This window comes from Cavia porcellus, unplaced genomic scaffold (assembly GCF_034190915.1).
Source record: "Cavia porcellus strain 051 isolate PalLab524CR breed Dunkin Hartley unplaced genomic scaffold, mCavPor4.1 scaffold_9, whole genome shotgun sequence".
NCBI classification, from domain to species: domain Eukaryota; kingdom Metazoa; phylum Chordata; class Mammalia; order Rodentia; family Caviidae; genus Cavia; species Cavia porcellus.
In genome coordinates, this window is record NW_026947492.1 from 13,033,758 (window position 1) to 13,060,506 (window position 26,749).

The 26,749-nt window shown below is 37.4% G+C and overlaps 1 protein-coding gene across 3 annotated transcripts in view; it reads left to right on the forward strand.

Moving 5' to 3' along the window:
• Tbcel (tubulin folding cofactor E like) overlaps positions 1–23,348 on the forward strand; it is a 71,860-nt gene extending 48,512 nt beyond the window's left edge. For all 3 annotated transcript variants that reach the window (XM_023566194.2, XM_063255945.1, XM_005004937.4), the window contains one exon: positions 19,429–23,348. In XM_023566194.2, the coding sequence (XP_023421962.1) occupies positions 19,429–19,747 (319 nt within the window). In that variant the 3' untranslated portion in view covers positions 19,748–23,348. The remainder of the gene's footprint in view (positions 1–19,428) is intronic.
• Positions 23,349–26,749: the final 3,401 nt, after the last annotated feature.

Genomic DNA, 26,749 nt, shown 5'->3' on the forward strand with positions numbered 1-26,749 from the left:
AGAGTTTGAGGAGTATTGGCATTAAATCCTCTCTAAATTTCTTGTAGAATTCAACTGTGAATCCATCAGGACCTGAGCTTTTCTTTGTTGGTAAGTTTCTAATTATGTTTTTTTTTTTACACTTTCTTTTTTCTTTTTATTGGTACCGGGGATCGAACTCATGACCGCCTGCTTGCAAGGCAGGTGCTTATGCCGCTGAGCTAAATCCCCAGCCCCGAGTTTTTAATTATGTTTTCAATTTCATTAACTGATACTGGGTTATTCAAAATTTTTATATCTTCTTGATCCAGCTTTGGTATTTCATGTTTTTCTAGGAGTCTGTCCATCACTTATGTGTTTGCCATCCTATGTGAGTAAAGATTTTCAAATAGGTATTACGATCTTCTGAATTTGTAGTGATTTCTCTGTTTTCATTCTTCATTGCATGAATTTGAGTTTTTTTTCTTGATAAGATTGGCTAGGGGTTTATCAGTTCTGTTTATTCATTGAAAAAACCAACTCTTCATTTCATTATTTCTTTGATTTTTTTTTTAGTCTCAGTTGCATTAATTTCTGCTTTGATTTTTATAATTTCCTCCCTTCTCTGAGCTTTGGGCTTGACTTGCTCTTTTTCTCAAAGCTTAAGGTACAACATTAGGTTGCTTATTTATACTCATTCTGTTTTCCTGATGTGAGTGTTTGCTGCCTGTTAGGACTGCTTTCATCACGTCCCACGAGTTCTGGTTTGTTGTATCTGCATTTTCACTTGATTGTAGATATTGTTTAATTTCCTCTGTTGTTGATCCCTTGGTTATTCAAAAGGATATTATTTAATTTCCATGTGTTCATGGAGGTTTTGCAATGTTTTTTGTTATTAACTCCCAATTTCAGTGCACTGTGGTAAGATAATATGCATGGAACAATTTCAGTTCCTCTGCATTTATTCTGGCATGTTCTATTGGCTATTATATAGCCTATTTTAGAGAACATCCCACGTACAACTGAGTAGAATGTGTATTCTGAAGTTGTTGGGTAGAGCACTCTGTAAACATGTTAAGTCCATTTATTCATGCTTGATTAAGTTGTCCAGTTGATGTATCTCTTTTTGATGGTGCAGTATTAAGGCCCTTTATTACAATTGTGTTATTGCTTACTTGATTTTTGAGGTCTGTTAACAATTATCTTATATCATTAGGTGCTTCTGTATTTGGTGCATATATAAGATTCTCTTCAGTTCTCTTCAGTTTTTCTCCTAACAAGTATGTAGTAACCCTTTTTTTAAAAATCTCTTTTGATCATTTTTGATTTGAAGTTCAGTTTGTGTGCAAACAGAATAGCTACCCCTGCTTTTTTCTGGGTTCCTGCTGCATGGAATATTGTTTTCCATCCTTTGACTTTTAGTCTGTGAGTTTAAGTTAAATGTGTTTCTTGTTGTCTTGGTTACTTTTCTGTCATTGCTGGTACAAAATACTTGACACCTAACATGAAGGAAGGAAAGATTTATTCAGCTCAATGTTTGTGGAGGTTTCAGTACATAATTAATAGGCTGCAAGGCAGGGTGGCATGGCACTGAGACAAAACTTCCAAGTTAGCAGCCAGCAAAAGGAGCCAGAGTAAAAGTAGGAGAAGAACAAGTCTCTTTTATTCTCTTACATTGTATGCAGGTCATCCCCTGCTGGGTAGGTCAGATGTAACAGTCACAAAATCCCTCTGTGCCCTCCTCTTGCACAGAATGAGGATATTTATAAAGTAAGGATCCTGGCTCCCTGCTGAGTCTCTCAGTTAAAACTTCTAAACCCTCAGGTTGACAGTGTATCAGCCATAACACTTGTGTACAGCATATCCATTCTGTCAGTATTTCTTTTGATTGGTGAATTGAGACCATTTACATTTATGGTTAAAAGTGGTATGTATTGGCTTACCTTTGTTATGTTATTTTTCTGTCATTGATTCCCTGCTTTTTTCCTCTGTTTAATCGCTTGCCTTGCCTGGTAGATTCTTTCTGTTGTTTAGGGAATTGTGGTTATCTTTATCTCTATCTAGAATATCAATATTTTTCCTAGTGTTGGTTTGGTTGATATGAATTTCTTTATCATGAATTTCTTTATATGAATGTTCTTTGTCATGGAAGTATCTTATTTCTCCATTAATTTTGAAAGATAGCTTTTCAGGGTACATCAACCTCTGTTGGAAGTTTCCTTTCAAGGCTTGAAATACTTTACTCCATGCTCTTAACTTGAGGTTTTTTTGTTGAGAAATCAGGTATGATACTAATGGCTATCTTTTATAGGCATTCTGTTTCTTTTTACTAACTTAATATTCTGTTTTTGTGCTGAATTTCTGGGATCTTGATTATTATATGTCTGGGTATAGATTTATTTTAGTTAGGACTGTTTGGAAATTCTTTATGTCTCACTTATCTGTATGTGAGATTCTTTATGCTTGAGGAAATTTTGTGCTGTTACTTCTGCAAATAGTTTTTATGTCATTTGTGTTGACTCGGGTTTTGTTTCATTGACTCCCACCAATCTTGTATGTTTTTCTTTGGATTGTCTTGGAACTGTGGAATTGTGATTTCATAATCCCTTCTTCCTCTGGGTAGAGGGAGGGCTCACATACACTCTAGCCAGCCTTCCTCGGTCCTCTAGATGAGGGCCTTGCCTGATCTCCTACCAGTCCACTGAGATCCTTTGGGTAGTGGTAGGAGTTGCTGAGGCACTCCACAGCCCAGCCTAGCTCCTCTTGGTGGAGGGAGGGGTCACTGAGGCTCCTGCTGTCCCACTGAGGTCCTCTGGATTGGAAACAGCATTAAATTTTAATGTCAAATTTATGAGTCCATTACTGTATGTTGTGAAGTTTTTTGTCTGTTTGAAATTTTCAAAGATCACTTAAGATAATCTAATTTTTGTTGCTGAAAGTTTTCACATTCATGATTTATTCTGCCTGGTACTTGATTTCGTGTAGTTTCAGATAGAGATCTGAGAGTTCCCTTTTTCTCTACTGTATGGATAATTTATATTCTGTATTCATCAATACAGTGCCACCGAGGTCATATTCTTTTTTTTTTTTTTTTTAATGCATGGTTCTGTTTCAGAATTCTGTTCCATTCCATCCATGTATATATCTATCCTTGTGCCACTATTTTAACATTGCTAAATTACTTTACATTTTGTCTTATTTACAGCTAAGGGTAAGTTGTAGTTTTCACAATTACTTTATTACTATAAATGCATTTATCTTCTATGTGAATTTAGAATTACTTATTCATTCCAGAGAAGCCAGCTGAAATTAGATTTTGAATGCTTTATTGACTTATTTGGGGAGAACTGTGTGCCCTATGTATAAATAGATGCTGTCCTTCCATTTAATTCAGAGCAGTGTTATGTCTATCAGTGTTTTCTGATTTTCTTACGAAGCCCTTATGTCTGTGTTACACTTCTTTCTACACACCTTCCTTGTTTTGATGCTGTTTTCAGTGAGATCACGTTTTTCTGTTATTATCTTTGGGTTTTGTGGGTGTTTAGGAATATTATTGGTTTTTTTTATAGTGATTACCCATCAGTCTTATTGGCACATAGAATAACTAGTCTTTCTTTTGGACTTTTATACCGGTAGCCATATCTGGAAATGATTTCTTTGCTTCTTTTTTGTTTGCTTTGATACAACTTCCAAAGCAGTATTAAAAATGAACAGTACAAGAGGCCACCTTTCTGTTGTTTCTCTTTTAAAGGAATTGCTTCTAGAGTTTCAATATGAAGTATTTTGATGCAAAGTAAGACTTAACTGTAGACATTTGATAGGTGCTCTTCCCTGGGTTAAGGTAGCTTCTGTCTGTGGTTGTCTAAGGGTTTCTTCCATTGTAAATAAACATTGACTTTTATAGGAATGTAGGATTTGCATTGAGATTGCCATACTTTCTTCAGTTAATCTGAATTTTAAGGATATATTTTCTATGTTGAACCACCTTTCCCTCCCTGGAATATTACATTTAGTTGTGAAGCATAAACTTTTCTTTATAAATATATAGAACTTAATTCTATAATATTATTAGGGGTGTTTGCATTTATATTCACATATAAAATAGCCTTGTAATTTTTTATGGTTGTTTTTAGGAAGTTTATATTAGCTTCATTAAATAAACTACGTGGGTAGTTTCAATGGCTTTTAGTCATTCCAGTGTTCTTCTGATTTGAGAGAAGACATTTAGTTTTAAAGTTCTTTTACTGTATTTAATTTTCATTTAATGAGTAGTACTTCTACATGGAACCTGACTAAAAATCTTAAATTGGCCTTCCTGCGAGCAGCCAGCACAGGCAGAGAGCGCCAGACAGATCTGCCTCTGCCTTGTGGGCACTGCCACTGAAAGGCTCCTTCCTGTGGGCAGCCAGCAGGAGCAGGGACACACAGCCAGGTCAGCCACCATTGGAGGCCCTTGGGTCCTTCAGAAAGCCATCACCCACTAGGAGAATCAGGCAAACACACCCATGTGCCTGCCACCATTGCAGGAGTCCTAATGGAGACATGCAGGCTGAGAGAGGCAGCCCCACCTCCACGTACACCTGGTCACTGGGGAGCCCTATTGTACCTGCACAGTTCTGTAGAAGCCCACCACATACCCTGCTACCTCCCTGTACATCTGGGGTCAGAAGACCCCAGGTGCTTGTCCAATTGCCTTACACCATGGAGGGGCAGCCAAAGTGAAAGTGTCTGGGGCCCCACAGTCAGGAGAATGTCAAGACAAAGGAGCAAAAGGCACTCTCCAACCTCTAGCCCACACCGAACAAGTCTGGGAGATACAGTCATGGAAGAAAATAGAAATTATACACCTGAAATCTCTGAGAAGACAGCAACTGAAGTAAAGAAACAACTTCATGAGAGTGTAAAAGCAGTTAAATCAGAAATAATGTTTCAGGTAAAAGAAGAAATCATAAACATAAAGAATTGCTGAGCATATCAAAAGAAGACATAGATAAAAAAGGAGCATAGGAAAATGACGGAATCCTTGAATGAACAATATGGAAAGAAATTACAATGTTTGAAATAGATTCAAAGAGATATCCAGGAAATTAAAAAGTCAGTTGAAAGCTGGCAAAACCATTTGAAAGAGATTCAAGATAGACTTTCAAACCTTGAAGATAGGATTTTGAAGCTAGTGATTGTAAAAGGAAAGATCTCTTAAAAATAACACGGAATTAGGAAATAATTCAGTGGCTGCAAGATGACACAAAGAAGCATAATCTAAGAGTGACAGGTATCAGTGAAGAAGCAGGAGTCAACACAAATGAAATTAAAAGCTGTTTACAGAAGTAATAGCAGAAAATTTCCCAAACATGGGAAATGGATCTGGCATTCAGATAACTGAGGCATATAAAACTCCAACTAAGGAGTAAATCTACTACTCCTAGACATACATAATAATCAGGGTCCCAGAAATTGAGCACAAGAGCTGTTAAAGAAAAGAGACAGATTACTTATAAGGGAAAACCAATCAGAATCATGGCAGACTTCTTAATACAAAACATCAAGCAAGAAGAGCTTAAAGTGAAGTGTTTCAAATCCTGAAAGAAAACAACTTCCAACGCAGATTGATGTACCCTGGAAAACTGTCTTTCAAAATTGGTGGAAAAATAAGATACTTCCATGATAAAGAACAACTGAAGGAATTCATGACCACCAAACCAACCCTCCAGAGAATGTTAAAGGATATTCTAGAGAGAGATGAACATGACCGTGGTTCCAGGAACAGCAGCAGAGGAGGATCGCCAAACAAAACAGGCAGTTGACTTACGGGGAAAGTGGAGGGCCAACAACAGAACAGCATAACAGAGACAAACCAATGTATGCTGGTTGTAACTATTGATGTAGATGGTCTCAGTTCAGCAATAAAAAGAAACACAAGGAGAGTGGATCAAGAAACAAGTTGTAAAAAATAATTTGGCAAAACTGCATATATCCTTTACCCAGTTTCCCTAGTTACAACAATTTGCAGAACTATAATGTAGTATCACGACCAGAATCTCTTTTGTAAAAAGAGCATCTACGGGGTGTGTTAAAAAAATAGAAGAAATACTATTGCTGTTGAATGCCATTCACTGGGAAGGCAAGCTTGTAAAAGGATAGTGTGTTTCATCTGCCTCATTCACCAGATCTAGCATTGTGTGACTCCTGGCTCTTCCTCAAAGTCAAAATGACCGTGAAAGTCAAATGTTGTAAATTTATTCCGGACTCAAGGTGGCTCTGACAGTGCAACTAAAGATACTCATAAAAGGGGCCTTGCAGAACTGCTTCAGACAGTGGCAAGAACAATGGAATAATTGTGTTAGAAGTAAAGAGAAATATTTTGAGGACAGTTAATGGCAGTATGTCTTGTGCTGCAATAACATTTTTAAAAAGTTTTAAACTTCATATTTTTCAGTCATACCTTGTCATCTTTTATGAATATATTGAGATATTTATCTGAATGTAAGTTTTGATCCTGTGGACTAAGTATCCAGGAGTGAAAATGCTGTGTCAGGTGTAGTTTGGGTCTTACATTTAGACCTTTAGTCTATTCTGAGTTAATTTTAGTATGTGTTGCCAGATCAGAGTCCATCTTCATTCTTCAGTGCATTGGTACCCAGTTTTCCCAACACCCCATTGAATGTTCTTAGCGCCCTTCTCAAAGACAAGGCTTTATTTCTGTACTTTCTCTATTGTGTTAGATATATGTTTGTCTTTATGTTAGTACCACTCTGTTTTGATTACACTTACTTGGTAACATATTTTGAAGTCACAAGATGTGATTTTGTTCTTTTTTAGAATTTCTTGGGAAGGGCTGGGGATTTAACTCAGTGGTATAAGTGCCTATGTGGTGAGCACGAGATCATGAGTTTGATCCCCTTATTTATCAAAAAATAAGTAAAAAAACAACAAAACAAAGTAGAATTGTTTGGGAGACTGAAATTCTCTTCTGATTCCATAGGAGTCTTATCCTTTTAGTCAGTAAACTTGTTGTTAACTGTTGGACCTTTTATTTAATTACCTTTACCTTTATTAAATTAAGAAGATTCCTAAGATTTTTTAAGTAGTGAATAGAGAATTTACTTTTTGTATCTCTTGAATTATTATCATTTTTTAAAACGTACATATCAGTACAGTGAATTATATCCACTGAATTTTTGAATGTTTAACTATTGTTGAATTTTGAATTGCCAGGTTATAATGAATAACCACACACACACACACACACACACACACACACACACACACACACACGTGTGGATGTCCTTGAATGAAATTTGTTACTGGTCTTTCCTTTTATCTAGAAGAGCTTGTATAGCATTAGTGTTATTTCTTACTAAAATACTTTGAGGGATCTTTCAGTGAAGCCATCTGGGCCTAATATTTTCTATTTTGGAAGTTTAACTAGAATTGATCATTTAATAGATATAGCTATCATGTTATCTGTTTCTTGAATGAATCTAAGTAATTTGTATCCTTAAAGTAATTTTCCCATTTCATCTTAATTATTGAATTCATAATTATAAAGTTATTTTTAATTTTACTAATTAAGGCCTGGGATTTAGCTCAACAGCATAAGTGTCTGCCTGGCAAGTGTGAGGTCGTGAGTTCGACCCCTGATACCAAAAAAATTTTTTTTCACTAATTATAAGCCTTTAATATCTATAAGGATTGTAGCAGTGCTCCTTCTTTTAGTCCTAATTTTAGCACCTTCTTTTCCTGTTCAGTCTGCTTAGAGATTTATCAAGTTAATTTATAGAGCCAGCTTCAGGATTCATGGTTTTCTCTGCTTTTTCCTCTGTATTCTATTTCATGGGTTTCTGTGCATATCTTTTACTAGTTCTTTGCTCCTTCTTGCTTTGAGTTTAATTTGCTCATCTTTTACTACTTTCTTAAGCTTAGATCATCAACTCAAGAACTTTCTTTTTTATTACAAACATTAATTCTATAAATTGTTGCTTTAGATATATTCCGTAATTTTCAATACATTATATTTTCATTGAATTTAGAATATTCTCTAATTGCCCTTGTGACTTCCTCTTTGACTCATGAATTATTTACAAGTGTATGGCTTATTTCCCAAATATTTGAGGATTTTACAGTTATCTTTTTGTTACTTATGTCTAGTTTAATTTTATTAGGGTGAGCTAATGTTATTTCAGTTCTTTTTAGTGTGTTGTGTTTTTGAGTTATATGGTGTTTGAAAAAAGAGAATATGGTGCTTGTCAGTATGTCACACACTTTAGGGGACAAATGTGTATCCTGACATTACTGGGTGGTATCTTTATTGTAGTTAGGTCAAATAGTGTTATTGCGGTCTTCTAAGTCAACACTTACTTGCTGTGCCCGTTTGTTTTATCAGTTACTGAGAAAAGAGTGTTGATGTCTTTACCTATAATTGATGTGTCTGTTTCTCCTTTTTTTTTTATCAGTTTTGTTTTATTTATCTTCTGTGTATATATCTGTTTTTAGGTACATTTGCATTTAGGATTGCTGGGTCTTCATGTTTGAGCTGCTTCTCCTCATCTAGAGGATTTACAGTTGCTTGTAATTAACTCTCCAGACTCATCACCTAGAAGGAGCTTTTATAGTGGATTTTGGAGAGCTTGTCTTATAAGAATTATGGAGATAGGTCAGACCTAGTCACAGAGGCAGCTGATGATTTTATTCATTTCCTGGTGTGGCAGGGCTTTTCTTTTTTCTTTTACCTAGAGCTGCTGCTCTAGAGAAAGCCATAGACAGTAGATCTGCAGCATGTTCTGTTATCATTACTTCATGCTCAATCTCACGTCACCTAACTCTGTCCTGCTTCAAGCAGTGAACCTGGCTCTAGTTTCCCTCTTTCCCCTTGAGTATATTTTAGTCTTTGCCTCAGTGGACCTGAGCTCCTCACTTTTACCACCTGCTTATGGTTTTAGAACTCAATTATCTTTTGGTGTTATTTACGATATTTGCATTTTTGTTCAATTTCATGTATGTGGATGAACTGTCATTTTTGAGCCTATATTATATATTCTTGGATTTCAGTGTTTTGTATTTTATCCAATGTTACTCTGAGTTTGGAGAAGCACATTGCAATGTGAACTTATGGAGCCATTTTGATAAATACAGAGTTGTTTTTAATTGCAATATTTTTCTATCATTTAAATGTATCACACTATCCATTCATTGGTAATTTTGATAGAGTTTGAATGTGGAGTTGAAACAAATGCAGTTTAGTGACCTGTCTAGATGAAAAGCTGTGTGAGTTCAAAATATTTTACTATACGTGAGAGATAATAATAAATTCTGGAGGTAGGTGAAATGTAGAACCTTGAAGAAGACAGTTGGAAAATATCTGACTTAAGAGAATGTTCTCTGTGATGGAAGAGCCATAAAGAAAAAAGAGAAGAGACTCTAGGAGTAAAATTTTAGGACAACTAATATGTAGATGACAAAAAGAAGAATGAGAAGTCATGAAGAGAGATTGAAAGCGAGTGTTTGAAATGTAGGAAGGAGAAAAGAGTTTCCAGAACAGTATTCTTTATTGCTGCAAACCACGAAGATGACGACACTTAAGAAAAATGATGGCCTGAGAATAAGATTCGAGTTGTAATGACTACTCTTCCTGTCACCCACTAGCTAAGATGGTCTGAGTTAATAAGCGAGGTTCCAATCATTATAGCTATGAAGTATATAATGAATGATCTCTAAGATCCCTTCTTCCTCTAATGTGATGTTAATACATTTTAATAAATAGAATATTGGTGACCCTGCACAATTGTTTCTGCAGAGTTTAATATTCCAGTTGAAAACTTTCAAGTTATTTTTTGATTTGCTGTGATATGAAACCATATCAAAGTGACATCAGAAATACTATAGCAAAAGAGACTAGATTGTTGCAATCAGAAGATACTTGGAAGTTTTGAGTTTCTCCTGTCATCATAGGAGGGGCTTTTTGAAGGTCGCTGGATCTAGAGTATATGAGGCTGGGATTAAGGATGCAGTGCTGGCTTTAATGGTGCCCTATCCTAGGTGGTGTCATGGTTTGTATCTAGATGTCCCATCAAAGCCTCATGCTGTCATGGGGAGCTGCTTTTCAGAGCTGGCTGTATCTAGAGTGTGATGCTGGAATCAAGGGTGTGGGTGATCAGTAAATCAGTCAGTCTACTCATTGTTTTGGCATACTTTTGGCTAGGATTAAGGTGTAAGTACTACACCTGCCCTAGGGAGGATAGCCTGCAAACATTATAAGGGACCCTCCCTCATTCCTTCTATTACTTTGTGACTACCATGAAGTTTTCTCCTCTGTGTTGGTTGTCTGCCACACCACACTGCCTTGGGGCCAGCTGATTATGGACTGAAACCTCTACAAACTGAGCCAGATAAACCTTCTTTACTTCTTTAACTCTGGATGTTGGGTGTTTTGTCTCAGCGATGAGAAGAGTTACATACTGTCTTACTTTTCTCCTCGCTCAGACAACTCAGAGCATCTATAGGTCGGTAGCCCAGCTGAAGTGTAAGGGACAGAAAGGCTGCTGTCGTCGCTTTGCTGCTTCCCTGCTTGGCTGCCTTCTCCCCGCCCTAGTTTTCCATAGACTGTTTCTCCTCTCCACTGGCCCTCTACTACACCACCTTGCTACCAGTTAAGGGCTGAAATTTCTGCAAACTGTGAGTCAAAATAAACCTTTCCTCTTTTACTTTGGGTACTGGTATTTTGTCTGAGCGAGGAGAAAAGTAAGACAGTATGTAAACACATTTGAGGAATGACAGATGAACAGAATTGTTAATTTAAGACTACTACTTAGGCCACCTGTGAGCATATGTCTAAACAGTTGTGAGGATAAATAGAGGGTCTCTGAAATATTTATGATTGCATTGTGGTGCAGGATTTGCAGGAAATATAAATCCCTTCATTTTTCTTTAGGATGTTGCCATACATATTTTATATATTGTTGAGATATGATATCCAAATGTGGAAGCCTTTTCACACCAAAAAACTCTAGAAAATGAGTTAACCTTCTCTATCCATTACCCTCAGATTAAGATTTATGGGAGGAATCTCAAGTTTTTTTTAAGTAGTATATTAAGTCTTCATTTATTCTGAAGTCATAGACTTACAAATTGTGACTGAAAGGCTTCCCATTCTTGAGAATTAATAGTAAGGACGGGCATTAAGGAGAAAGAAATATACTTTGCTCAGATTTTACTATCACGCTACTAAAATCTGCTCATTTGTCACATTAGGCAGGTCTGCCTTGCGCCAAGTACACTTCTGTGTGAAAGATTGCTTACATACATTGAGAGCAGATCTTGCTTAGCTCTGCAAAGAATGGCTTCATTCACCATTCCTTTTTGATAGTGCCATCATCAGGCCCACTGTGCTGGTGACTTGAGGCTAACGACTCTTGATAGTTTTATTTATTTATTTATTTATTTATTTTATCCATACTGGGGATCGAACTCACGACCACCTGCATGTAAGGCAGGTGCTTATGCTGCTGAGCTAAATCCCCAGCCCCCATTTAATGACTCCTTATTACTTTTCTGTCATTGTTGAGACAAAATATTTGACATCCAAAATGAAGGAAGAAAGATTTATTTAGCTTACAGTTTTTGGAGGTTGCAGTCCATACTCAGCTACTTACAAGGCAGGGTGGCATGGCTAAGGGGCAGCCACTCATGGCAGCCACACATAACAAAAACGAAAATGGCAAAATGGAAAAGCACACCTCCTTCCCTCCCTTATATTGTATGTCAGCTACCTATCCCTGGTCAGGTGCAGCACTTACACCACCAATCCCGGAGCTAGACAAAAAATCAATGACAAATGCTAGACTCAGTCTCCTTCCAAAGGTCCACCCCCATGACTACATGAAGTTTTAGGAGACATTCAGACACAAACCATAGCATTCCACCCTGACTCCCAAAGACTCATGCGCATTCCTTATGCAAAAAACATTTAGTCCATCTCTAAGAGTTGCCAAAGTCCTAACAGTTTCAACAATGCTGAAAAGTTCAAGTCCTAAGTCTCCTCCAAGATCTAAGGCAGAGTTTCAGCTGCAACCCCTTGCACAAATGAAAATAAAGTTAAACACTTCCAACATTCAGTGGCACAAGATAAACATTACCATTCCAAAAGGTAAAAATGGGAGAATACAAATAAATGGAACCAAAACAATTCCAGAATCCAGCAGGGCGAACTTTAAGTACTGGAGTCCCACATTTAGTATCTGAAGCATTCTGTGAGCTCCAAAAGGCTTGAGTGACTCCATCCTCACAGCACTTTTGGTGGCTGTAGCTCCCACAGCTTCTCTGTTACGCTGGATTTGCTCCTTCCTTGTAGGTTTCCTTAGATGATCCACACTCCAGGCTTTTCCATACTGCTGGGATGTCCACTGCATGTTTAGCTTCACATTCACACTTTCACACGTTGCCCTCTCCGGGGCACACTGCCTGTTTCTCAGGCCTTCTGAAATCAGGTTGGAAGCGGCTTTAACCTCAGAACTTTGTATTCTATGTGCACCTACAACAAGCACCATGTGGATAATATCAAGGTCTTCTGCCAGTTGGAGCAGTGTCTGGGCTTTCCTCTCTTTGGGTTGTAGGAATTGAGCTAGATCTCTGAGCATCCTAAACCTCATTCTGAGGAACAAATTCTGTATGCTGCCACCATTTTGGAACCTCGTGTGGCCTTCTGTGCCATTCTGGAACATGGTGATCTGCAGCCTTCTCAAAGCAAACTCTTTCACATTTTTGAGTCTTCAAAGGGTAGAGACTCACTGCTTCATATAATACCTTCATATAATACTTTCCAGCCATCTTTTCCATTCTGTTTCTTCTCAGCAATCGAGATCTCAATTCTACCTTTACAGTCCACCGTTTTACTGGAGTTTCTTTAAATCATTTGCTAGGCTGTTTGCTCTTGATTTGCAACACAAATCTGGCTAAAATCCCGTCTCGTTTACTTTTCTCTCATTGCTGAGACAAAATACCTGACACCCAAAATGAAGCAAGGAAAGGTTTATTTAGCTTACAATTTTTTTGAAGGTGTCAGTCCATACTCAACTGGCTCCGAGGCAACGTGGCATAGCTGAGGGGCAGCCATTTATGGATGCAAGCAACACCAGCAAAAGGGTGAAAAGAAAAGCATGTCTCCTTGCCACCCTTACCTCATATGTCGACTTCTCCTGGGTGGGTGCAGCATTCACCACCAATCCCAGTGCTGGAAAGGCCAGCCACAAATGCTGGATTCAGCCATGTTCATGATTGCTTGAGGCTTGGGGGGGGGGGCATATGGACACAAACCATAATTGCCCCCAACACTAACCATGCCACAACCTCAACATTTGACTGCCTTAAAATTTCTTTTGCCAGCTTGATTTACCTGCCACCCTTAATCTCAATCTCAGGCAAAGTCTCTGGACATAGTCAAAATGCAGACAAACTTTCTGCCAAGCCATAACACACGTCATCTGGAGTCCAGCATCCAAAGCAGTCCTTCCCAGCAGAAACATCTCAAACCTGGTCTCTACTGATTTTTGTGGTCTTCTGAGCTCTGAGCAGAATCTTGTATCCAGAATAACCTAAGATGTTCCAGGCCTACTCTCTCAGGCCACAACTCTGAATCTTTCCAAACTTTCTCCACACACCATTTCCAAAGGCTCTTAAAAACCACATGGTCAGGTATAGTCATGGCCTCAACCCCACACCCGGTACCAAATTCTGTCTTGGTTATTTTTCTCTCTCTTTTTAATATTAGTAAGCAAAACAAAACAATAAAAATGGATAAAGCAATACAGAATTTCAAAAAAAAAATTAACGCTAGTTAATATGTTACCTATTGTTATCTTAGAAGTAGTTGCCCAGGTTACAAATCTTAAAATGATCAAACAAAGCATAAACTGTTTCTTTTGATGAACTTACGGAGATTAGAGGTATAATTATCTGTCCTGTGTTCGTACACACACATATATATGAATATCTATTTATATGTACTATTTTCTCTTGTTGCTAAGACAAAATACTTGACACCCAAAATGAAGGACTGAAAGGTTTTTTAGCTTACAGTTCTTAGAGGCTTCAGTCCATACTCAGCTGGCTCCAAAGCAGAGAGACATGGCTAAGGGGCAGCTGTTTATGGTGGCCACAAGTGACAAAAAAAGACCAAAATGGAAAAGCAGGCCACTTTCCCTCCTTTAAATTGTATGTGGGCTGCCCACCCCTGGGCTGGTGCAGCATCCATACCACCAATCCCCGCACTAGATGGAAAAACCAGTCACAAACGCTAGACTCAGCCACCTTTAAAAGGCCTGCCCCCCAATGACAGCATGAGGCTTTGGGAAACATCCAGACATAAACCATAACAATGATCTTGGAAATTTTAAAAACTTTTTCTCAAATTGGGTATTTATATTTAATAGGAGGAAGCTGCCAAACCTCCATTGGTTCATAAATGGTCTTCTCTACTAGGTTTCAGTGACCATTTAAGTTTCCATTTTTCACTTTCATTTGCCCATGAGGTCATGCTGGCTTTCATGTGGTATGCAGTAAATCTTATTTGTCTGTGATTACACTAGAAAGTCATGGTGGAATACCAGGTACTGTTTTGTTAGTAAGCATAAATACTGTATATTATACACAAATAGTAATATATAAAGTAATATAATATATAGTAAATATAAATAGTGTATATTATATTTTACAGTATTCTTATAATAATATTTTCCAAATTAGATTTGTAACATTTTTTCCACTTCAAAATGAATCATAAAATGTCAAAAACTTGTTAATTAACAGGTGAAGGTACTGACTGATAGAATGTAAATCAAGATAATTAGTTTTGAAGAATACTTAGTCATCAGTAACTGTTTACCTCATAAAACTATAGGTTTGGGATGACATTGCCCTGGTGCTAAAAACAGCCAGGTACTATAAATTATGCAGGAATATTTTGGTTGGGATGGACTTTTGAATAATGAATAAAGTGTACAAGCTGGAAGACTAGGAAGAAATTGATTTCTAGATTTAGTAGGCATTTTGTAAAATCAAGATTTCTTATATTTATCAGTTTTTCCTGAAAACAAATTAGAGAATATGAAAAATTGGGAGTAAACAACTTATTTTAATATCTTCGTTTTCATTTGTGTAACTTTTCAGGGAACATATCCAGTATCCGTAGTGAATCACAACTTTAACATTCTTTATTTCTATTTAATAGTGTATACTGCTTTTATAGACCACATCCATAATTTGTATACAAAATCTGCTGGCCCTGCCTCCAAATGAATAAATAAACATTGATTTTTAAGGTTTAAACAAATAGGAAGGTACAGAAATGGTAATGGTGATGGCCCTAAATGAAGTAGGAAAGGTCTGAAGGAAGAACACAAGATACTTTCATATTAACTTTTAATCAGTGTGTAACAAGTCACTGTAAACATAGTAGCTTAACACAATACCTGCTTATTCTGTTCACAGTTTCTGTGGGCACCTGTGGCTTAGCTGGGTTCCCTGATTAGGGTATCACAAGCTGAGGTTAAGGTATCAGCTGGGGCAGTTTTCCTTACTGGAGACTCTGGAAAAGAATCACCGTGAAGGCTCAATCAAGATGATAGGAGAACTGTGTTCCTCCTTACACTTTCCATGTGGCCCTCTTTGTCTTCAAGCCTGTAATGGAATGTCAGATCCTTCTCATTCTACCAGCAAGAAAATCCCTGGTTTTCTTTTCTGCTTCTAGCTAGAGAAACATCTCTGATTTCAGATTAGGCACTCTAAAGGCATGGGGGCTGAAATTCTACCTACCATAATCATGGAAAAAAAGTCTTTATTTTGATGATTATTGTGTGTTATTAAAAGAGAAGTCGGGTGATCAAATTTGTGTTTTGTAATAATTACTTTGGCAATAATATGCTACCCTGAAGTCAGGGAACAGTCATTAGCGGTCTTAGAAAGAAAAGGATGTCACACAGTGAATAAAGTGCTTACAAGATCTTTGGCAGAGCTGGAGGAGCCGACTAGCTAGGCTGTCTCCCTAGAAGAGGTACAGGACTGGCCCACCAAGATCCTGCTGCCTGTACCAGTAGTAACTGGCAAAGGGAAGAACTGTGGAGGTGCTGTCCTTGGTGCTGATCACATCACCTTAGCTGTGATCTGGAGGTCAGTGGCTGCTGCTGGGCCGTTGACGCCAAGAACAAGCTGCTTACACTTAAGTCTAGCAGTTAGGAAGCCTGCCCCAAACTGCTCCATACCATGCCTACTAGGCTCACTACCTGTTTCAGAACCTAGAACTGACCAGGATTTGTAGGCACTAAATTTATCTGCAATGTAGTAGAAGACAGTAGATTTTAGGACTTTCCAATATTTCCAGTACATGAAGCCCTACTAGGAGAGGTTGGAATAGACACTAAGAAAGCTCATCAGCTTATACATCCATAGAAACAATAATTCAAATTGTAATAATAGTGACATGAATTTATAAGACAACTAGACAAGAGAGGTGTGCATAGATTAATTATTCAGATGAATTAGTAAGATGTTAATTGTTAGAACAAGAGAAGTGCAGAAAAAGGCATTGGAATGACCATCTAGTTTCTGAGTAGGATAGTTAGGTAGGTTTTAGTAATATTTACTAAAATATTCAAGACTGGGAGAGAAGATCATTGGAAGGCATGAATTTTTCTGGGCATACACATCTTGAGGAAACTATAGATTGTCACAGTTCCAATTTATAGGTCATTTATAGTTTATTTGGGCATCATAGCAATGGTGCTGCTTTCTGTGCATGAGGCATAGCTTTGTGTACAAACGTGCCTGGGCCTGAGACTGATACAGTTGACTGCACTGTCAAGTGTAAATGAATCCAAGAATTACTCTTATTATAACATTTAGTTTGATACTTAAAGTCAAGCCCTTTTACTAGTGCTTTAATATCATTATTGAATAATTTCGTTTTTGTTTCCCCTAAAAGGACTCATGAACATTCTATTCCTTAAATTCTTCTTTGTTTCAGAATGTCTGTTTGTTAAATTTCTTCCTGAACAAAACTAAGCTAAATATATTCTTGGGTGACCTTCCTGATTTCCTTATTTGATCATTAATGATGCTGTTTTGCTCTCAGTGTTTCACTGTTTATCTTGCTCTACAGCTTATCATTTGTCTTTGAGCCCTTGTTTTTCTTTATGTTTTTCTGTACTTTCATGTTTATTGTATTTCTTTTTTCATTGTAAAGAATTTTTAGTTTTTATCTTTTTGTTTCTTTGTGGGGAGTCTTTTTTGTCAATGTCTTATACTGTAACTGCTTTTAAAATTGTGATCTACAGTGTGTTAACTGTTGTTACTCTGTTTTGTTATTTAATTTACTTTTATGATTTTTTTTAAGATGTGGGCACTTCTGTCCAGACTGGCTCTTCACTGACACACAGTATGAGTTAGCTCTGCTCGAGCTTCCCATTCTTACTTTGTCTCTTGCAGGCAAAATCCTCCTGGGTACTGTTGGCCTTTCTGCTTTCGTCTATAGTCTGCAGGGCGAACATCCCTGGAGTTAAGTATTCATCTGATATTTAGCCATGTAGATTCTGCTGTCTTCTGAGAGTTTTAAAAAATTATCTTTATCTACTTTCATTTAAAAGCATGTGCTAGAAGATAAGAGTGGGGAAAATATTTTTAAACTGTGAATCATTTCATCTTTTTAATTTAGAGACAGATCATTTCAAGTCACGGTAGTTTCATTTTTAGCTGTTTGGGCTTTTTGTCTTGCTTTGTTTTCATTTTGTTTACCTTTGCTATAAAATCTTCACACTTGGCAGTGGGATATAGAAGCTTCTGTTGCCCAGCGGTTTTTACATAATCTGGGAGACTCTTTAGCCCTTGGTCCACTTTTCTTTAAATAAGGAAGATGTAGTCAGTATGCTCAAAATTTTCTCTTTGCTTTTGTTCTCTGTCGTGGTTTGCGGGAATGGGTGCAAATCTTTGATTAACTGAACCAAACAGTACAAAGCTTTCAGTTCCTTTTAAAAGGTTGTGACAAGAAGATTATTTTGTTACTGCTGGTGATTTTTTTATACCCTTTAGAAATACTGTTTTTGATCAAAGTTCTGGGAGCAGATTCTGTACTCCATTTGATCATACCAAACAAGCCTTTCCTAAGAGTCCCACCTAAGTAGATTTCAGTCTTACATTTTCTAAGGGTGTGTTTACTTAAATAATATAAGCTCCCCAGCAGTAAAGATGTAGGTTAATATTTGTATATGAACTTCTAATTTATATTAGTAAATTTATGTTTTCTAATCTTCTATTTTATTCAATATTTAAGGCTGTCTTATAAAGTAGAAAGGTCAAGATTTACCTAATTTCACTAATGAGAAAACAGATTCAAGAGGATCGAGTAAGTTATCAATGCATGCAGCTAATTATAAGATGGAGTCAAGGCCCTGAAGGCAGGGGCAGTGCTATTTTTACTATACCCTGTTTCTCCATTGAAAGGAAATAATTACCTCCATCTCTTAAGCACAGATGTCTCACCATGTCATTAATGTTCCTACAAACTCTGTTATGACACTGATTTTACTGAGTAAAAGCCAAAAGTAGAGTGGGAGAGATTTGAGAATAATAAGTGTTATGTGACTGTGGTGTTCTGATCCTTAATTAACCTCGGTGTTTCTTAGTTATAATAAAGCTAATATTAAGTCTTTTCAGTATTTTTCCCTCTCTGGTATGCATGAAACTGCACAAAATTCAATAAAATCAAACTTACAACCTTCAAGACCAGAAGTGGATACAAGGTTTTCCACATGGGAAATGACCCTGTGGGCCCAATTGCCACGCCTGTAATTCACTTTTCTCTTGGTATACTTTGCTTTTTATCCATGCTTTGGTGAGAGAACCTGTGTTCTCTTCGTTCAGGTTTTTTTTTCCCCACGAGAAAGTATCCTTGACTCGTGCATACATTCCTTGTGTTACACCTGACACTAGATTGGAACATCCAGACCAAGGTTCACTGCAAGCATTGAGTTAATAGTTAGCATACATGAGTTCATCTACAAAGTACGCTTCTCAGATCTCAGACGCCACTATCCGTCCATCTTTATGACTCAAGAACACGTGAGACGTCGGCCCTTCTCAGTGACACCCAGGAAAGCTAGTTCTGTGGAGAGGTCGAACTTTTCTCTCTTCGTATGATTTACTTTTCTAGGTTCTGTTTTTTTCTAAGCCTTTTCTTAATGTAACACAGATGTTGCCTGTCTTCAGGAGAAACACTTCCTCTGTTCTCAAGGATATGAGGCCTCAGCAGGGCAAGTGTATCAGGTCAGAGAAACCACAGTAGTCATCTAATGGCCGTCAGACCCAGAAATGGAGGGGTGATGTTAGTGAAAGATGCTAGAAAGTGAGAGTGACAGTGTGGTCTACCTCTAGTTCAGAAGCCCGTGGATCGTGAGCTAATAGTTTAAACTGACACTGTTTTCCTTCTAGGTATCACGAACTGATCACTAAGTATGGGAGGCTGGAGCCTTTGGCAGAAGTGGACCTAAGACCCCAGAGCAGTGTAAAAGTGGAAGTCCACTTTAATGATCAAGTGGAAGAAATGAACATTCGTCTGGACCAAACAGTTGCAGAACTAAAGAAACAGTTAAAAACTCTGGTGCAGCTACCCACAAGCAACATGCTTCTCTACTACTTTGACCAGGAAGCCCCCTTTGGCCCAGAAGAAATGAAGTACAGCTCTCGGGCATTGCATTCTTTTGGCATTAGGGATGGAGACAAAATTTATGTGGAATCCAAAACAAAATAACCTCTACCAGCCTTGTAAAAACACACATAAGAACTCTTGCAGGGCGTTTGTTTCCAGTGTGGTTTTTTTTAGGAGGGAGAAGGCTATTTTGTTGTTTTGTTTTATTTTGTTTTGTTTACCTTTGGGAGGGATTTTATATATTTTTGCCCCTAGAGTGCATAGGGGGCTGTTTTGGGTATTTTCTATTTCAGGTTTCTTGAGCTCAGTCAGCAGAATAGGCACACCTGCAGTCCATTCGCCCTCTTGCATAAAGATGACCAAGAAATCACCGACTTCTTACTGTGATCACTGGGGTTCATCTGCCGCTTGGTTTTGTCCCCGCTAGGTGTGCTTGTGAAGAGAGCGTGAGCACCGAAAGCCCTGGGAGGGTCTCACAGTATTACATCAGGCGGAGGCGGGGATCTTCCCGGAGGCCTGGCACTCCCTCCCTCCCTCCTTCCTGCTGCCTTCCTCTCCCTCCTTCCTCGTTGGTTTCAGTTTCTCTCTGACTTGTGTCAGCACATGTTTAGCTAGTAATTTTATCCCATTTAGAATTAACCTCTCAACTTCAGTGCTTTTTTTTTTTTTTTTCATTTCTCCCTTTAGAAATAATTTTGAGTATTTTAAGCATTTTGCAACCTGATTCTGATCTCAGGTACTCAGTAAAAACCTTTAACTCTGTTAGGATCTTAAGGAACAAATGGAAAGTAAAACTCCAGGAAAATTGACTGTTATTCTGGAAGTATTGGTAGAGCAGTCTGATCTCTTTACATGCTATTCTGTCACTTTTAATGTCCTGTATAGAGTATATAAGTCATTACTTCCATAACATGAAATATGTCAGATTACAGATTATTTTATTTTTGCCTATTGAATGTATTTCTTCTTCCTTTTTGTTTAAACTATTGAGACTAGAGACCTGATTTTATGAAGAAGTCAGTAGAATGCTGGCTATGCATGGCAGGAGAGCAGAGAATCAGCTGATCGATGATCTGTGCTGTGTGTTGAGGACGGAGTGGGGGATGCAGGTGAATTGGTTTCACGATTTGCCTGTCACCCACTCGAAGCCTTTGTTCTTGCACTTTGCATTAAAGGTGGGAAATTTTAATCAAAGGGGTTTTGCTTCCCATTTTGTGGGGTTTTGTGATGTAATAATTGAACAGTTCTTCTTGTTTTACATTTCAATTTAATTGCCTCCATAGAAGAATAACTCTGCCGAATATATAAATGTCAAAACTTCCAAACTGCACCCAAGTCCGCATTTGCAGAAGCATATTTAAAGCACTTTCCTTTAAAAGCCAGTCCTTTGCTTGCCCTCAGCTCTTCTTCGTTTGTTCTCTGTTCCTTTTTAAACCAGATGTAATGACTTTCTTTAGTACATATCTTCCTGGGCTCTGCCATGTTTATGGGTGGAAGACTTGAGGAACACTTCACTAGGGCAGGAAGGCAAAGGCAGACATATAACACGTTTTCAGATCACCATCTAGTTGCATTGGATCTTTTGACCTTTGTTAATGATTCCACCCCTCCTGTGCATTTAATTTCTTAGGAATTCTTTAGATGACAATTACCAATTCTTCATGGGGAGTTGTGTTTATTATTGCTACTTTTTAAATTTTCCTACGCCGTGTGGCAGATGTTTATTCTCCTAATGCACTTCAGGTTCAGTATCTCTAAAGCCTTTGACTCAGGCCTTCTGAGGCAAACCTACATTCACTGTAACGTTAAAGATGGAAACCAAAGGGTTTGAGAAAGACGAATGAAGCCTGTTCTCCTGCTGCTGCAGACTTTTATCTTTCGAAATCACAAACACGAGCAATGGAGATCCAGGCCGAGTAAAGACAAGAACAATTATTTTGCATTCACAGTTTCCTAACAGATTTTTGGAAATAGGAAAAAAAGGATGGCAAGTGTCATGAAGATGAAAGCTGTGAGTGTTTTGTGTATGTGCAGATGAGTACAGATGAGTCTGAGAGAGGAACGGTGTAATTGAACGCATTGGTTTTGCCAGCCTGGGAAACAGATGCAGTCTTATTTTTTGAAGTTGTATGACCACTGATTGTCACAGAGCGGAAGGCTATGTGAACGCTTATGCTTTAATCATAAGTGGAATGGTCACAATAAGATATTTTATATATGAAAAAGTTTTATGAAATGCTTTTTTACTATTAGAAACCTGTTTCTTCTGTTATTACAGAACAGTGTTTATCAGCTGCAGACATAATTCTTTTATTATACAGCTGCATGTAGAGGGAACTGCCCGTTTAATTCAGCTGATGTGGGTATTTTTAGGGCATTGTAATTGATGGTTTTAAAATTGCTGAATAATTTTTGATTAATAAAAAGTTCATACAATTACTGATCTTTCAGAGTTACAGAAGTAGAGGAGAAAAGCTGTGTGAGCATGTGTACTTCACAGATTCGTTGGGTGGCTGAGTGATGATGCTGCTTTCAAATAAAACTGGTGCTGTGTAGACACTTGTAACCAATATTATTTTTATAACAGGCCTAAAAGAGGGAGAGAAGCAATCATGGACCTTTGAGTCTCAAAGTGATGCGTAGTTTTCTGTAACTTACCTGCATTTAATATTGACTCCATCCAGACCCAATAGGGGCATATTATTGACATTTCTGAGGCAAAATGCAACCGTAGCCAGTATTGTACACATGATGGATGCTTCAGGCATAATGTATGGAACATGCATTTTCTAAAGTAGAAATGCCTTTCAGCTATGAAAAAAGAATAATAAAAGAAAGCTACGTCAAAAGCAAGGGATCCTTTCTTTGTGTGGATTCACAGCTGCTGAAGCCACAGAAGCCAGCTTTTGAATTTGAATTGTTGAGCTATCTTGGATTTTTTTTTTTTAAGTCCAGAGTTATATGTCTTTATTGTTAAAAATTTTTTGTTGTTCCTGCAACCCATTGCCACCATTTTCATAAATACACAAGGAACCTGAAATTTTAAGTCCTTTCTCTTTAAAAATCTTTTGCTGAAAATTTAGCCCAAATGTAAGCCTCATTCTGTGCGTCAGGGGTGACTGCTATGATGCGCTTTCTAAAAAGTTGTTTACTTTTTTAAAAATTCAACTTTAATTAGACTTTCAGTTATGTGACCAAGCCAGCAGTGTTAGGGGCAGAGGACATTAATCGCACAGAGAGCTGATCAGCACTTGCGACACACTGCTGATGGCTTTTACTGATGACCTGCTACATGAGAAATACTAGACTCCAGGCCATGTAAAACGTGAATTCAAAATCCTATGCTGTTCTAAGGAATGTCATTTCTGTTTACAAATTGGATTTTTTCCTCCTCTCATGTTAGATTGAAAATACAAGCAGACTGCTTTCAAGAACATTGAGAAGCTCTCTGTGTTACCAGACATGTTGTGAACACTGCTGTTTTTCATAGGTGCTTCCTGGAAATGTATGTCCATTATAGTGATGGAGAGGGACTGGGCTCTCTCAGGCTCTTGACTTGCCGGTTGTCTCCCGCATTAATGGAAATATATATTTTAATTTAGAATATAATTTAAACATGAAGGTCTATTCTTTGCACTTTTTGTTAATAGATATATATAGAGATAGTTAATCTCTAAAAAATTAAAAATCCAAGTCCATTTTCTCTTTGTGTTCTGATTTTTTCTTCTGGAGTGTTGGGTCAAGGGTATACGTTTATTTTTCTATAGCTCAAAATGGACATTGGGTCTGTGGTTGAACACAGGATTCACTTAAATCAATAAGAGTCTGACCACTTTTTAAGTAATTGAAATCTTACTAAAGATGAAAAATGACAAAACAAAGATTCATGAGAAATGTGCAGTTGCTTTTCTGTTAGAAAAATGTTATGTGCATTTTTAAAAATCCTTTGAGGACAAAACCTCTTTTGAAATACATAGTACTATTTTTTCTCTTAGTAAGATTGAAAATCTCATTTTGGTGAAATTAAAAATTTGCCAATTTTTATTCAAGAGCTGCTTTTTCCCCTGGAAAAATAATTTTCTACAAGTATGAGTTTTGAACATTTAAGTGCTACCTGCTTATCAATGATTTCTTGGTAAGTTTGTATGAAGAATTATGATCTAAAGACTGTACTTCGTTTCTGTGTTTCAAGGACATAGTCCATGAAGTTCTCTTAAAAGAGAATGCTTCAAAAATACAAATGTATCTAATCTGTAAATTTAAGATTATTTCTGCTTCCTATTCAAATTTCAAAGAATTGTCATTTTAACTTGTGGCAGATTCTGTTTAATCACTATTGTGAGCTTCTCTGAGTATTTACAATGTAGACATATATTTAGACGTGTAATACTTATTGGACTGAAAAATGCTATGACTTTCTCCAGTTATTTTAATGCATATAAAAAGGTTGACCTTTGGAGACACACTTCTCTTCCCAGCCCCTCAGGAAAAGAGGTTTACATTTGGTCTTCCCATGAAAGTCAGCCCTGTCATCCCCATTTTCTTACTAACAAGAAAATTGACACACAGATAGGTTAAGTAACTGGTCCAAAGTCACCATTGGTAATGATGAGGTCAAGGTTCAGACACAAGTAAGTAGCTACAGAATCCATGCTGCAGCGTCTGCTGCCAAGTTCTCTGTACCTGCCCCTGCCTCCAGCACACACCTCTACTGTGTCTTTGTTTTTCTGAAACACTAAAGTGAGATATTCCTTCATATTGATTTACTAAATTGATTTACCGTGTAATGGAATCACTGATGTGACTGATAGCCTTAAATTCAGTTTCCCTATGGCAATTCCCACACTGTGACATTGGAGTTGGTCTCCTGTTGACCCTGCTCCTCTGGAATCCATGTTAGCTGCTTGTAACGCGTTCTGTCGACAAGAATAAATGAACTAGTGGCAGATGCAGGAAGATTGGTAATTTGATTTGTAATCAAGGGACAGTCTAGAGCCTTAAAACTTGGTTTTAGTAGACAGACAATTCTAAGTCTGACTCTCATCAAAGAGGCCCAATATTCCACGTGAACGTAAAAGTATTAATCAGAAAAAGTTTTAGTCCAGTGGAGCCTTTATGAGCAGCTTTGTTATAGGAAAGGATGAAACTGTCACTGCTGTTCCTTTACAGTGAAGAGAGGGCACTGTCAACTGTGCCTACTAGGGGAGATGGGTTATCTGTTATGGTCTGCAAGACCTGGATCCAAAACAACAAAACTGCAGTGCAGTTTCACTTTGTAGACTGTTTCACAGACTCCTCAACTTGAATACATCTTTGTCACTCTAAGTAATGCAATTAAGGTCTAAGTAAGAATGGGAATAGAGGAAAAGATGAATGCATACAGACTAAAGAGAGAAATGTCTTACAAAATACCAGATTCATTTGAGAGCAGATGTTAGGTTTAATGCGCTGGTGGAATAGAACAAGGACAATAAAACTGCCTCAAATTTCAGTTTGCTTACAAAAAGTCTGAAAAAAAAAAACATTTTTAAAATATTACATTCACATGGTTCAAAAGTCAAACCACATACTTGAAGAATTGAATAGTTTCATTCTAATGCTTCTACTTCACTGTACTTTATTATGTGCCCTCCCAGAATTTACACAAATAATAGCAAATGTATTTTTAATTGTTCTTACACAGAGTTAGCATATTATACACAACTTTGTTTCACTTACCATGTATTTTGGAGATCTCTCTGTAACCGTACATAGGGAGCCACCTTAAGAGATCTAGGGTACATGCATACTTTTATATAGATGTGCTATAATTCATTTAATCAGTAACGTGTTCACTGACATTTGAATTTTTCTCTTCTTTCTTAACCTCGTCCTGTTTTTTTTTTTACTATTTTCAGTTTGCTGCAGTAAACAGCATATGTTCTTTTATATGTTGGAAATATATCTGTAGAATGCATTTCCAGAAGTGAGATTGCTAGATCAAAAGCTCAAGGTGTTTGTAATTTTGGTAAATATTGCCAAGTTGTTTTCCAATAGGGTTATATAAAATGAGCAATTTTTTCCTGGTTTTATTATTTTCACATACCTGCAAAATGAAAGACTTCTCTGATCTTCAGCTCGTATGATTCCAAATAGCTGTCTTCCCCATGAGGCCTTGCAAATTTAGGCCCTGGTCACCAACACATGATAAATTTGGTAAGCCACACATCTATCTTAGAAGTCATCTTTCCTCTGCAACCTGTAATTTTTAATCATTGAAAGGTGAGATTTCATCCTTGCAGAGAAGGTATATGTACTATTTATCCTTAACAATGTGTGAACACTTACTTCAGCTGAGTGCCCCTGAAAGGTGATGGATTAATTACCACTTCCTACCAATTTTCAGCTTGATTCCTAATACGCTAACAATGACATTAGAACAAAGCCAATTGGGAGATTTAGTACGGCATTCTACTTGCAACTAGCTGTTATAAACTCCTTGCCTGAAGATACCACAGTTGTTTTAGAAACTATTTTCAAATTCTTCAGAGATGAACATCTGTTATAGAGCCCTTAGATCTAGAAAATACTGCTGATTAATAAACATTAATACATAGCACAATATGGTTTACAAACAGCCAACACTGTATTTTTGATATTTATTAATATTAAACACAGACTCTGGAATGAATACAACCAGCACAGAAAGAAACTTGCAGGCAGATAATACCCTTTTAAAAGATGGATTCTAAAGCATTTGTTCTACAATTTAAACTCTTGAAGTTTGCAGTATACAGTTAAGATTACTACGGTGGTAACAAAAACTGTAGAAATATCACACGATGAAAAATCTGATTTCAAGAATGAAATGTCAGTATACTGCATGATCATCCTATTTCAGGAATGTTAGCCTGTCCCTACCCATCCTCTGTCTCCAGAGAAAACTGGTGATTTCATTCAACCCTGAGTATCTGAGTATTCTGAGATCCTGATCACCATAATGCTGTTTAGGTGAAGAGTGCACAGTCATGACGGCAGGACACTATGAGGGAGTATGACCAAAAATGGCCACCTGAATGCCACACATTATCCCTTAGGCTTGGTATATGATGGATGTCCTCACAG